The sequence below is a fragment of the Sprattus sprattus genome (assembly GCF_963457725.1).
Source record: "Sprattus sprattus genome assembly, chromosome: 3".
Lineage (NCBI taxonomy): Eukaryota > Metazoa > Chordata > Actinopteri > Clupeiformes > Clupeidae > Sprattus > Sprattus sprattus.
This window is the reverse complement of record NC_137922.1, coordinates 52689308-52704402: the sequence shown is the minus strand read 5'-3', so window position 1 is coordinate 52704402 and position 15095 is coordinate 52689308. Positions and strand designations below refer to the sequence as shown.

General features: G+C 42.2%; 1 protein-coding gene across 1 annotated transcript; it reads left to right on the top strand.

The window, feature by feature from the left end:
• Window positions 1-841: 841 nt before the first annotated feature.
• LOC308363057 (histidine ammonia-lyase-like) lies at window positions 842-14660 on the top strand (the record flags this gene model as incomplete). The annotated part of the gene is made up of 20 exons (XM_080835825.1): window positions 842-1067; window positions 1847-1895; window positions 4560-4593; window positions 5162-5236; window positions 5652-5724; window positions 7222-7288; window positions 7387-7424; window positions 7628-7753; window positions 9393-9532; window positions 9705-9752; window positions 11178-11325; window positions 11646-11741; window positions 12007-12059; window positions 12161-12241; window positions 12774-12839; window positions 13188-13353; window positions 13562-13696; window positions 13875-13983; window positions 14069-14138; window positions 14595-14660. The coding sequence occupies 20 exons, from the start codon at window positions 842-844 to the stop codon at window positions 14658-14660; spliced, it is 1866 nt and encodes a 621-aa protein (XP_080691951.1).
• Window positions 14661-15095: the final 435 nt, after the last annotated feature.

The following is a 15095-nucleotide window of genomic DNA, read 5'->3' as shown; positions in this document are numbered from 1 at the left end:
AGTGGAACCTTTGTAAACATTAGTTTCAAATTCAGATATTTAAGATGTAATTATGTTCTTGTTCCCTTTAAAACCTCAAGCATTATTCACACCGTAACTTTTATGTCCAACAGTTTTATGTCTAACACCTTGTTTGTCTATCTGTCTGATTTTTACAATTAGTTATCTTAACTGTACTGTTTTGTCAAACTGTTGCTTATCTTTTATTTCATTATTATTATTTATTTTAATTATATAATTTTTTATTATTATTTCTTTCTTTTATTTCCGTATCTCTCCGTCATGCCCTGCCAAGGGACAGCGGATAAAAACTAGCTAACCTAGCTAATTCCTGTGCATTTACATATTTTTTCTTTTGGAAATGTTTATCAATGTACACTGTCCATTTTCAAATAAACGCATAAACAAGATATATTCATTTTAAGGAATTGTAAATAATCAATAAACTGTTACAGAGTTTGTAATGTCAAACTGTCATTTGTGAGCAGTCCTTTGCTCACGTCAAATTCTTTGAGCCCGATATTAGAAATTTTTCTGATTGAGAGGGACGTTTGTCAGATAAATGTATCCATCCCCAACCATCAATATCCCCTCTGTATGTCATACTTTCTTTAGTTTTCCTCTCTCTGCTCTATTTCTCTGTTCTTTTGTGTCTTATTATTGTTCTCCTTTTCTTTTTCTTTCTTATCAATCTCTTTTCTTTCTCCCTCTCTGTCTCATCCTCTCTCTCTCGCTCTTTCGCTCTCTCTCTCTCTCTCTCTCTCTCGCTCATCCTTTGTCCCCACTCTCTTTCTCATCCTCCTGTTCTCTCTCTCTACCTCCTATCTCTCTCTACAGCATCATGTCTCGGGTCAGTGTTCGCGTGGGCGGTGAGTGGGTGGTGAAGATGTGTGGCGACGGGAACCTTACCCTACGGGAATTGGGACTGAGTTGTGCTCATTCCCCTAAAACCAAGGGTGGCGCTGATCAGCCCAGTTTCTGGGTCAGGAGATGTGCTGATGGTGCACTGCTGAATCTGGACAAGCCAATCGGAAATGTGCTGCGCAACAATGACTTTGTTGACCTTGGTAACTGAACCGATCCGTACATCCACAGCTGCATACTTAAAACTGAGTTAGTATGCAAATATGTTTATTAGTAAACCAAAACGACAGATAAAGTATTAAGCAATTAGTCTTAAAGGCACCCAGTGCAACTTTCGAGGCTTAAAAAGAAACATTCAATTTCTAGTCTTTTTTACACGTAGTAAGTTTCAATAACTCCATACCATTACATACCGACATTCAAGCAGTAAAGATGAGATGTCGTTGTGTGGTGAGAACTGATAGAAAGTCGATAACAACAACAATCGCCGCCATTTTCTTTATTTTTTGTAACCTACAATAAATAAAGCAGGCTTCCAGTCAATGGAAAAATGGCTTCTCCCCACCGGCGATTGTTGTTGTTTACGATTTTCTATCAGTTCTCACCACACAACGACGTCTCATCTTTGCTCCTTGAATGTCGATATGTAATGGTATGGAGTTATTGAAACTTACTACGTGTTAAAAAGACTAGAAATTGAATGTTTATTTTTCATTGAATGTTTACATAAAGTTGCACTGGGTGCCTTTAAGATTCATTGCATTGATCTTACATTAAAACCGAAATTGTATGCCAAGACAGTTATTGGTATACCAAAAATACACATAAAGAGTGACTCTCCAAATCTGCCTTCAGATTCACCACATGGGGCATGCATTCATTTCATTCATTCATTACATGTGACAGAACTAACAAAGGCATACTCTGTGATGGGTGACGGGGGGTGTTTCTCTTAACTAAGACGGGTGCTCCTCTTTTGCAGTGATGGACGGGGACTGCTGGACTCATCCAATTGGTCCTGTGTTTGCTAGGTATCCTTTTATGCAGTATTCAGATCCTTTACTTAGTAAAAGTATGCCAACATGGCATGTAGCAATACTCTATTACAAGTAAAAGTCATGCATGAAAAATCCTACTTAAATCCAACTTAAAAGTACATTTAGTACAAGTACAATATTAGCAGCAAAATGTAGTTAGAGTGTTAAAGTAAAAGCTCGGTCCCTTTGCCTGATATATTATTATATATGTGATAAGATTATTAATACTGAAGCATCAGTTACACAAATGTTACTTTTGTAGCTGCTGGAGGTGGAGCTAGTTTGGACTACTCCATATACCGGACCCTCCAGGATTTCGCGATGTTGCGATCACAACTATTAACGCAAAGTAAACCATTCCCCGCAAATTCATCACAACGTTGTAATTTTACCACATTCCGCAAATTTGACAAGTCAATGACGTCTCCCACAACTCCCTCCCTTTCACGGTTCACAAAGGGCGGATATTCTGCCCTACGGACACTAGCAGAGTTCTAATCTGTTGTAAACAATGAGAATGGCTACACCAGATGTGGAAACGGAACCTAAGCCCATGTCCCCACCGAAAATTCAGATATAGATCTGGCTTCAATTTTTATTATAATGCGGTTTTATCTCAGATCAACAAGACTAAGGCCCAATCTCAATACTTCCCCTTACTCCTTATCTTACCCCTTACCCTTGAAATTGCGCGTTCATGTGAGAGCTAGTGGTGTCTCAATACCCAACTTGATCAAGATTAAGGGGGAAGATTAAGGGGGGTATGGCCCTCGTTTTTGAGATGATCGGAGAGCTACCTTGCTCCTCCAAGGGCTATCCCAGAGCACACCGCGAAACCAGCTCGGGAATTTTCAAAAAAACATGGCTGCTTGAAGCGAGGAATATTTTACATGAATAAAGCTATCTACACAACTTTTTATATGTTTATAATGACTCGGTTTGATCTGAAATGTACTACACGAGCGATGCATAGTATTGTCTGTCTTAACTGAAGCTTTCAAACGGTAGTTTTAGGATACAATTAGCGCGTATACCACCACTCCATTGGCTTATATGGTAGCTTGCCAGCGATCATGCTACATACACTACATGTTAGTATTTTTGGCTTATAATTAATTAAAAAATGACGACAGTCTTGTTTCGTGCTCTACACAGTTGTATACATATATATTTGCAACCATGTTCTTCATTAGACTTTTTTTAAATCGGTAGTTTCATAGCTCATACAGTCACGCATGACGTACCCAAAACCGAGTGGCGTCTCATTTCATAGGGGAAAGATCTCAGCCCTTGTCCCTTACACTTGCAAGTGCTAGGGTTAAGATTAAGACAAGACTAAGCAAAAGGGGTAAGGAGAAGAATCGAGATTCGGCCTTAGGTTCTACGCATGAACATGCATGCGCTAAACCCAGTTTAAGGGATTGCGCAATCTGAGGTGAGGCACAGCTTGTCGCTTCTCCACCGCCTCGCTGTCTTCTGTCTGTTTGAATAGGACATGCACAAATTCAGCGATTTTGCACAGATCGAGATCAGTAGAGAAATATTTTTTTTATTTTATCATTATTCGTTTTTTTTCACTTTTCATGATGACTGGTAAGGTTCTGCCTCCCCCGACCACACGTCTGTGGTGCACTTTGTTGTGAATAAGTAAAGCCTATTTTGCTACATTTCTGTAGTCCTGATAATCTTTTATTTGGCATGTTGGTAAGGTTATTTAGAGGACCATTTCTCAATGGTTTTGTTCTTTAATGAATTTTTGCTTATTAATTACTTATTTTTCAACAAATAACTTAATTATAATTACAAAGAGCAAAATTCACAACTTTTTATCGCAACTTTGATTTGCTCCCGCAATTTCACCGTATCAAACACCAAAAAAAACACTGCAACTTTCACCGCAACTTTTTGGAAAAAAGCTCCCGCAAAATCAGGACTTTTAGGCCACAACTATCTCAAAAAAGGCCTGCGAAATCCTGGGGGACTGATATACAGTTTTACATACAGGGACACCACATGAATCTGAGGAGGTGTGAGATGATTAGTGGGAGAGTAAAGAAGAAAACAAAAAAATGTAATACACAGAAAATGTTTTCAGTTTTTTGACTTTTTTCTCTATTCTATTATTGTTGGTGAGGTACAGGATAATTTGGATATTCATTTATCATAATTTTAGAGGGGGAAAATCCCTTTTTAGGGGAGCTGTATACAACACATAGACATCTGAAATGTGACCCTCAACTACAACCTGCTTCAGAGGCCAAAAGGGTTGATGCCTCTGGTTTAATCTTTAACAATATGTTGTATTTTAAAGCTTGTTACATCATCTATTGTCTGAAATCTTCATCTTAAAAGTACCTAGTGACTGAAGCTGTCAAATAAATGTATTGGAGTAGAAGGTACGATATGTTTCACTAAACTGTGGAGGAGTGGAAGTATAAAGTAGCATACAATAGAAATACTCAAGTAAAAGTACCTTTTTTTTTGCAGTAGTTAAGTAAATGTACTTAAGTACAGTACTTGAGAAAATGTATGTAGTTACTTTCCACCACTGCTGTTTACTTTCCACCACTGCTGTTATGGCACTTGTTGTCACTAGTTGGTGGTGATCTTTGATCTCCATCATCTTTGCTGCACTTGTCTTCCTTCACCAATGTGTAGTGGTGGGCAAACAGAATGGAAGGAACCAACAGAGGTGTGTCCTTTATTCATTCCTTCATTCATTCATTCATTCATCCATCCATTCACTAATCCACTGATGCATTCATTTACTAATCCACTAATTCCTTCATCCATTCATTCTTGCATTCATTCGTTTACACATTTATTTCATCCCACATTTATTCCATCACTCATTCATTCACTCTTATATTACACAATAAAATAACTCAGTCAGTCAGTCATTCATTCATTCACTCATTCCCATGTCCACCTTTGTGCTGATGGCAAGACACTGTTCTTCTGTGTGAATGTTTTCGGCCAGGACGTAAAGGGCTTTTTTGATGCCCTGTGTCTCCTTAGCTATCTGACATCGTGAGATTATTTATACTCAAGCATCAGTGTGTAATCTGCGTGTTACTGTTGTAGCTGCTGGAGGAGGAGCTGTTACAGTTTCTCCATGTACAGTTTAACATACAGGGACACCAGATGAAGCTAAGGCTTTGTGAGATGATAACTCCTCAGCTTCAAACCTACACTGAACTTCTCTATTCTGTTTGATTACTGTGCCATTTTGAGTTGTTCTGCTGTTCTGATTCTACTAGTACATTGCCATGGATGGGGAAAGCCTGACCACGTACGACCTGGTCCGATTGGGAAAGGGCCTTTTAAAGATTAAGGTAACATGCTGGATGATCAACCAAGTAAATATGATGTCAGTCAGCATGTCCCTTGGAGTTTACTCATTTTGCATCCACCTAAAGCTAGGGCCTATAATTGCTATATGTTTTATTAGGTGATAACATGTTGTGTGTGAGGGATAATGAAGTAAGTCTACTCAGCTTGACTAATTTTTGGTGTGGTTGTTATCCTATATCACATTGATCACACAACTTCAACAGTCAACACTATGTGTTACTATGTGCAGTGCAGTCATAGCAACAAGGGATAAATAAACCTGTGTAACTCAAGCCAGGACATTGTTATATGACTGCTGCTCTCCTAAATGTGGATATCAACTCAACACATTAACCATGTGCTTGTGTGCTCGTGTGTGTGTGTGTGTGTGTGTGTGTGTGTACGCACATATCTTAGCTGACAGAGAAGGCTATAAAGAAAGTCAACGATGCCAGGGATGTCATTGAGTTAATCATCAAGGAGAACCGAGGTGAGACACACACCAAACACTCATACAGTGTCTGATCGGGGGCGGACTGGGACAAAAATAAAAAATAAAAAAATCGGCCCGGGCATTTTGAACCAGACCGGCCCACTAAATTCGATAACACACCTTTTCGGTCTTTTTGGTCTCTCGAATGTCTACACCAACCAGGCTTTTAGCTAGCAGGGCGTCTGCCCTATAGTCTACTAAAAAATAAGAAGAAATGGGACGCCCTACTTTTAGGCAGGACGGCCTAAAGACGCCCTATTTTTCTCCCGTTTTACCTGTTAACTTCGCTGAATGTGATCAAAATTCACCGTTTCAGTCGCTTCAGTGCTTAGCGAAGTTTTTTTGGAACCAGAAAATAGCGACTGAAGAACCCCCTGTTCTCGTCTCCGAGAGGTACAGACTGTATTGCTCCCTTTCCTAGAAGGGAGTCTATTTCCTCCTGTAGGAAACGTGCTTGATGAGGTGGCACTAACGTTTGAACCACGCCCCTGAACTTCGGGGGGGGAGGGGGGCAAACTGGAGCGTATAACGGGCTATCATAATTCGGTATCTGGACAAATTGGCATATTTTCGGAATACCAGGGTTTGGGAATACTGCTTTCGGAACATTGACATGGCACCACGCACCAATAGGCTAACGGGCTAGCCCACCACTCAAACACACATAGTGTAGGCTAACAGCTGGCTGTTTCAGAGTAAAGTAGGCTGAGGGCTAGCAACAGCTACAGACTTGTCTTGTATTTACAATGCAAATGAACTTGGCCATAGAACATAGGTCCTAAATCAAACATATTTTAGAGACGTTTTAATTCATGATCAGTAAGCTTACCGTAGGTCGTTGTATCGTATCTCCCTGGCTGTCGCCACCAGCATCACTGTCATCCACGGGAGCTGATGATGGCCCTGCCGTGGCAAACATTTCCGATATTTTGGCACATTTGGCAGCGTTGGCTTGAAGAGCAAACCTCTTCTTATCTCGCAGTTTCTCCGCACCCCCTTTTCGCTTTCTCTCCATTTTGGACTGGAGGATTCTAACGAAACGTGCGTTAGAAAGTGTTTGATGATATGATTGGACGAGCCCCTAGTCACTAAAGAAGACAGCCAATGGGCCGCAGACTAGCGTGCGCGTGTCAAGCATGTCAAGGCCATGGGCCACGCTGAGTTTGTTTACCGTCCTAATGCATTATGTAGGCAGGTCCACATCGAAAGGGGTTGGTGTTGGGTCGGCCCAGGGGATGTGATTGGGCCAGCCCAGTGCCAATAGGGCCGCTCATGAACTACTTTCGTGGGCCAGCCGGTCAGACCATTATATGGGAAAATAAATAAATAATAATAATAATTCGGGACTGTCGGCCCATATTGCATGTCGGCCCACCGGTATGCCCGACGGCCAGTCCGTCCCTGACTGATCCACATCTCAAGACACGCAATGTCACATTGGGTTGCACCTGTCTTTGGAGCCAGTGGTTGACCTGTGTCATTTTGACCCTACAGTCGTCTATGGAATAAACACTGGCTTTGGGAGGTTTGCTCAGACCGTCATCTCAAATGATCAACTCAAGTGAGTTTAGAATTAACCATTGAAGTTTTGTGTGCGAAGTTCAGTGGTTTTGTTGATTGCGGTGTCTTTTAATTCTAATGTGTATGTTTGGTTTTCAGGGAACTTCAGGATAACCTAATCCGTTCTCACAGTGCTGGTAATTCATCAACTTCTGGTCTCTGTTTTGAAGATTATTGTCAACTGGAAAATATAATAAATGTAATGCACGTGTTTGCATTTGGGCATCTTTGCCTGTATGTGTCTGCGTACGTCTGTCTGTGTGTGCGCGCGCTTTTTTGTATGTATGTGTGTGCGCGCGCTATTATGTCTGTATGCGTGCATGTGTATGTGTGTCTGTAGGTGTGGGTAACCCTCTGAGTCCTGAAAGGACCCGCATGCTCCTCGCTATCAGGATCAACGTACTGGCTAAGGGCTTCAGCGGCGTTTCCATGGAAACTCTCCTGGGCACAATAGCGGCCTTCAATGGTGAGCTAAGATAGAAACCTTTTCGAGCTGTAGGTCTACAACATACACACACTCAAACTTAAAGGCACCCAGTGCAACTTTATGTAAACATTCAATGAAAAATAAACATTCAATTTCTAGTCTTTTTAACACGTAGTAAGTTTCAATAACTCCATACCATTACATATCGACATTCAAGGAGCAAAGATGAGACGTCGTTGTGTGGTGAGAACTGATAGAAAATCGTAAACAACAACAATCGCCGGTGGGGAGAAGCCATTTTTCCATTGACTGGAAGCCTGCTTTATTTATTGTAGGTTACAAAAAATAAAGAAAATGGCGGCGATTGTTGTTGTTATCGACTTTCTATCAGTTCTCACCACACAACGACATCTCATCTTTACTGCTTGAATGTCGGTATGTAATGGTATGGAGTTATTGAAACTTACTACGTGTAAAAAAGACTAGAAATTGAATGTTTCTTTTTAAGCCTCGAAAGTTGCACTGGGTGCCTTTAAGATATTTCTCTTTGTTAACATTTGTCATCACTGAGTATTAAAAGAGTAAAAATCAGAATCATCACCTTATAATCAGAATGACGGTTTAAGTTAACGCCAAAACATTGCGTTGCACACAATGCAGATGCACGGCCGCAACTGTCTGTCTCTCCACAGGCTACTTGTTTGGCTGTTGCGAATCACTTGTGCACAAGCAAAATCGCTCAATCATTGAAATAATGTCTCTACGTCGTGTGAATCCACAGCAGAGATCGTCATTTTTGTAAAGGTCTATAATTTTCTCCGACTCCTCTGTTTAAATAGCAGTTGATAATATATTATTATATCTTATAAGAACTGCCCAGATAAGAGTGAAAGTAATTTGTCCAGGGCTGGCCACACATTATATTCATGTAGGCTGGGCACATTGATTAACACTCTCTCCATGGGTCCCCAAACTTTTTTTGCACCACTAACCGGTTTAATGTAGCCTACTACGCATTATTTTCAAGGTGTGGCAGATAAATACAGAAAAAATTAAATAACACGACCGACATAAAAACGAATGTTAAAAAATACAACTCACCATAACGTCCTTTTGCTCATAAGATCAGGCTTATCTTTTAATCCAGGGTGCTTGGTCTTCATGTGCCGAAGCAGTTTTGAAGGCTTCATTGCCTCGTTTGCTAGTTTGTCGACATATTATGCAGAGCGGTCTTGGTGCAGGAGTCACCTGTTGCGATAAACCCGTATTTTGAAGTATCCTGGTATTGTCTGTTAAAAGAAGCTTTCTTTTTCTTGGAGGTCGTAGCAGGCTCCTCTTCTGACAACTCGGTTGGCCTTTCCCCCTTTGCAAAGAAGCTCTGTAGGGCTTTACTCATTTTCGCTATAGTTTGCGTGCTTATTTTTTGAGTAAGGTATCACGTGACCGAGACAAGCGTGTTGCTGAGTCAAGAGGCACAGGCGAATGTTACGTCGCGGAAAATCCGATCGCTTTAAAAAATAAAACACCTTTCAGACTTTAATAATTATCACAACGGAAATTGTAGCCTAAATGATTTATTCTTTCTGTGCGGCCCGGTCTGCTGTGTGTGTGTGCGTCTGTGTTTGTATGCGTCTGTGTTTGTATGTGCATCTGTGTTTGTATGTGTTTGTATGAGTAGCATCCTGCCTGTCGTGGGTGCCTGAGCAGGGTACCGTGGGGGCGTGTGGAGACCTGGCTCCTCTTGCCCACCTGGCACAGGGGCTGATGGGAGAAGGGCTCATGTGGTCTCCACAGAGCGGCTGGGCCGATGCCACAGCGGTGGGTAACCCTCACTCAAATATCAGTATTCGTATCACCTAACCCAAGTGTGTAACAACAAAAGTATTGTTCTCTCTCTGTCCTTTGTCAAAGTAAATATCAATTTAACATGGAGTATGATGTAGATAGGAGACCAAATCAACAAGAGTGTGTATGTTGTCTCAACGCACAGGTGTTGCAAGGCCACGGTCTGACTCCCATTATCCTGAAGGCTAAAGAGGTAACCAGAGGAGATCTTATGAACACTTTATGTGTGCGTGTGTGTGTGTGCGTGTGTGCATGTGTTTGTTTGTGTGTGTGTTTGTGTGTTTGTGTGGCTGTCGGGCTGACTCTGGTCTGTCGGTCTGACTCCCATCAACCTGAAGCCTAAAGAGGTGACGAGAGGAGATATAATTGACACTTGCTGTGTGTGTGTGTGTGTGTGTTTGTGTGTTTGTGTGTGTGTGTGTGTGTGTGTGTGTGTATGTGTTGCTGGCAGTGTGTGTATGTGTATACATGGCTGTAGATCTCATTGACAGACTTTTTTGATGAGAAATGGAACAGACCTTGTAGTAATAATTACAATAGAAATGATTGCAGTAGTCAGAGTGGCACTTTTATAAATACTCTCATCTCCCTGCTCTTACTCTCTTTCAATTCTTTCTTTGAGTGCCCAAAGAGATAAAAATTAATTAATGCAATCACAGAAAATTATACTTTTGCAATCCATTGACAATCACATTATGCACTACCTCAGTCAAGATAAAGGCCCAATCTCAATACTTCCCCTTACCCCTTATCTTACCCCTTACCCTTGAAATTGCGCGTTCATGTGAGTGCTAGTGGTGTCTCAATACCCAACTTGATCAAGATTTAGGGGTAAGGTTAAGGGGTGTACTGTATGGCCCTCGTTTTTGAGATGATCGGAGGGCTACCTTAACTCCAAGGGCTATCCCAGAGCACACCGCGAAACCAGCTCGGGAATTTTCAAAAAAACATGGCTGCTTGAAGCGAGGAATATTTTACATGAATAAAGCTATCTACACAACTTTTTATATGTTTATAATGACTCGGTTTGATCTGAAATGTGCTACTCGAACGATGTATAGTATTTTAGGTCTTAACTGAAGCTTTCAAACGGTAGTTTTAGGATACATTTAGCGCGTATACCACCACTCCATTGGCTTATATGGTAGCTTGCCAGCTATCATGCTAAATACACTACATGTAAGTATTTTTGGCTTATAATTGATTTAAAAATGACGACAGTCTTGTTTCGTGCTCTACACAGTTGTATACATATATATTTGCAACCATGTTCTTCATTAGACTTTTTTTTAAATCGCTAGTTTCATAGCTCATACAGTCACGCATGACGTACCCGAAACCTAGTGGCGTCTCATTTCATAGGGGAAAGATCTCAGCCCTTGGCCCTTACACTTGCAAGTGCTAGGGTTAAGACTAAGACAAGATTAAGCAAAAGGGGCAAGGAGAAGAATCGAGATTCGGCCATAGTCTCTGGTGTTGTTTCCTCAGGGAATTAATGTAGTTAGATGGCTCATTTATTTCTCTCTCTCTCTCTCTCTCTCTCTCTCTCACACACACACACACACACACACACACACACACACACACACACACACTCTTCTGGTGTTGTTGTCCCCAGGGCCTCGCGCTGATCAATGGGGCCCAGATGATCTCGGCTCTGGGTTCGGAGGCGTTGGAGAGAGCTCAGGCCATCGCCCGCCAAGCTGACATCATCGCAGCTCTCACCCTCGAGTCGCTCAAAGGGACTCCCAAAGCTTTTGACAAGGGTATGCACTAATTCTCAGCTGTCTGCCTGCCTGCCTGTCTGTCTGACTACATGTTTTAGTGCGTATCTGTCTTTCTATCTATATACTCATTTGTCTGTGTGTGTATGTCTGCCTATCTCCCTTGTAGTCCATTTTTGTTGAACTCTAAATGATTGTGTGTGTGTGTGTGTGTGTTTGTGTGTGTAGTGTGTATTGGAGAGTATACTGGCGCACCCAAGAGCCACACTTATTACTAAAGAAAGAGGACATGCTTAGATTAACTTAGAACTGATAATTTCAGGCCTACATGTGTGTGTAACATCTTCTCTGTTCATTCTCAGATATTCATGCTTCGAAGCCTCAGCCAGGTCAGATTGAGGTGGCCTTCCGCATGCGCTCTGTGCTGCCCTCTGACCTCCACTCTTCTGAGATCACAGGTGGGTGTACATGCACACACACACACACACACACACACACACACACACACACATTCTCTCACTTACATACTCTCCTTTATACGTGTACACACAAACACATAGTCTCTCTCTCTCTCTCTCTCTTTCTCTTCTAAGTGTCCACACATACCACATAAATGCATAAAATATGTGCAGGAAAACAGCTTACTCATCTGCACATACATGGAAGGATAAAGCTGTGTGTGTGTGTGTGTGTGTGTGTATCTATTCTACATGTCTTCTACAGGGGGGTCATATGACCGGGTCCAGGATGCATACACACTACGCTGCTGTCCTCAGGTAGGAACACACATCTTGCTTACATACAAACACACACACACAAAACCTCACCTACACACATTCTCATTCTCACTATTGTCATCTCTGTACATGTGTAACAGGTGCATGGAATTGCAAATGACACCATTGACTTCGTCAAGAAGATCCTGACCACTGAGCTCAACAGTGCTACAGACAATCCGGTAGACCAACTCATGCCCTTACCACTCTACCTCCAACTACATGAACCCATACATGGCCCTTACCACTCTACCTCCAACTACATCAACCCATACATGGCCCTTACCACTCTACCTCCAACTACATCAACCCATACATGGCCCTTACCACTCTACCTCCAACTACATGAACCCATACATAGCCCTTACCACTCTACCTCCAACTACATGAACCCATACATGGCCCTTACCACTCTACCTCCAACTACATGAACCCATACACGGCCCTTACCACTCTACCCCCAACTACATGAACCCATACACGGCCCTTACCACTCTACCTCCAACTACATGAACCCATACATGGCCCTTACCACTCTACCTCCAACTACATGAACCCATACATGGTCCTTTACATCTCCACTTTATCAATAACTACATCTACCCACAGCTGATCCTGTTACATCTACACATATTTCCTCTGGGCACTTGTGTTCTTTGTGTTATGGCACACATTTAGGCTATTTTAAAGGTTAAACTGTACCAACTCTTTCAGCTGGTGTTTGCTGAGAGAGGGATTACTATCTCTGGAGGAAACTTTCATGGGGAATATCCAGCAAAGGTAATATATTGTATACTTCATAGTAGGCTAATCTGCTCTACCTCTCTCCTTAAACTCTCTCTCTGTCTCTCACTCACTCACTCACACACACACACACACACACACACACACACACACACACACACACACACACACACACACACACACACACACACACACACACACACAGAAAGACACACCTACACTTTTAAATACAAATAGAGAAACTAATGTAATTAATTTACACAAAAGATTAAAAAACCTTTTTCTTCTTTACTGGCACAAAATACTAATTTTCTCTCCCTTTCTCCGAACACACACATATAAACATGAATGAATGCATGCATGCTTGCTCACACACACACACAGGCCATGGATTTCCTGGCTATAGGGGTGCATGAGTTGGCCAACATCAGTGAGCGTCGCATTGAGAGACTGTGCAACCCTTCCCTCAGTGAGCTGCCTGCATTCCTGGTCAAAGAGGGCGGCATCAACTCTGGCTTCATGATAGCACACTGTACCGCTGCAGCACTAGGTGTGTGTGTGTGTGTGTGTGTGTGTGTGTGTGTGAACATGAAAAGTTAATATAACAACAAAAAAAGCCTATGTGTGTTTGCGCAAACTTACTTATGCATTTATACACATTTTAAGCCATATAGGTCTGTTTGTGTGTGTGTGTGTGTATGTATGAGTGTAGACATGATTTGTAAATGTGTTAATTGTGTGTGTAACTGTTTGTTCAGTTTCAGAGAATAAGGTGCTGTGTCACCCCTCCTCTGTGGACTCTCTGTCCACCAGCGCAGGCACAGAGGACCATGTCTCCATGGGGGGGTGGGCAGCACGCAAGGCCCTCAGAGTGGTGCAGCACGTGGAGCAGGGTAAGAACCAACTAGAGAGAGAGAGACAGAGAGAGACATTTTATCTAAAAAAAAGATTACATTTCACTCAACATGATCTCTAAGTCTTATTCAGAGAGCTGTTTCTGATGGTAGTGTTTTTTACATAACCAATGTAGTGTAATGTAGCTGCTAACTATTCTGTTATGTTATGTCTCAGTGTTGGCCATTGAGCTGCTGGCTGCCTGTCAGGCCCTGGAGTTCCGTCGCCCTCAGAAGAGCACACCCCCCCTGGAGGAGGTGCACAAGTTGGTCCGGTCAGTAGTCAGGTAAGAGAGGAATGGAAACAGCTTGACAGCTTACCCACAGTCTGTATGGAGCAGACGCTTTAAAGAAGAGCTGTTTTCCCATCAGGCCTTGGGACAAGGATCGAGCCATGAGCCCTGACATTGAAGCTGCACACAAGCTCCTGTTGGAGGAAAAGGTAGAGCATTCTCTCTATCTCTCTCTTCCTCCAACCTTTCACATGCTTGACCTTGACACACACAGACCTCCACACTCATGGTGCTAGTCTCTCTGGCTCAGTACTCTTCCAACCCCCCTCCCCATCCTGCCACTGTTAGCATAGCTTCATTTGTTTCTCATATACTCACGCTACATTGAACATCTCTACTACCTCTATTATCCCCCTCTCTCTCTCTCTCTCTCTCTCTCTCTCTCTCTCTCTCTCTCTCTCTCTCTCTCTCTCTCTCTGTGTCTTCTAGAAATGAAGCATGCTCCTCTTTCTCTCACTCCCTTTACTTTAGGGTCATGAGCCTCATTCTTTCTGTTTCTTTCTCTCATACAACCATTTTAGTTTTACTCACCTTAACCATCGGACCTTAGTACCAGCTGTCAGGCATCAGGGCCTTCCTCTGTTTTTGACCTTTATTCTTTGCAGGTGTGGGAGGTTGTGAGGCCATATGTGGAGAAGTACAGGCAGATGGAACTGAAGAGAGCTCTGTGAACACCCATAATCCTTTACCTGTGGATACTGACTTCCAAGGCTTCCGTGATGAGCGGTCATGCCAGTCGTGGCAGCCTTGTCCAGTTAACCACGTTAAAGCAGCAACGCGTTTTGACAAAACCACCCTAGACCATTCATCTCATTTGCACAACATCAGGCAGGAATCATCTAAAGCTTTGTTGAAAAATGTAATCAAAATAATTTTAACATCTGAATTATCTTCCAAATTACAAGCCAATTCAATTGTACAGCATGTACTGTTTGACCGTATGGCAACTATATTGTGATGTAAATGTCCAAACTTTGTAACACTTTGTGAGACATCAGGACTTTCCTTGGCATGCCAAATATGTGCAGTTTTATCAATAGGGTGGCGCTTTGACTGAACTCAAGAACTGCTCACCCAAAAATGTCCAAACTTGGTGTGCTTTTACG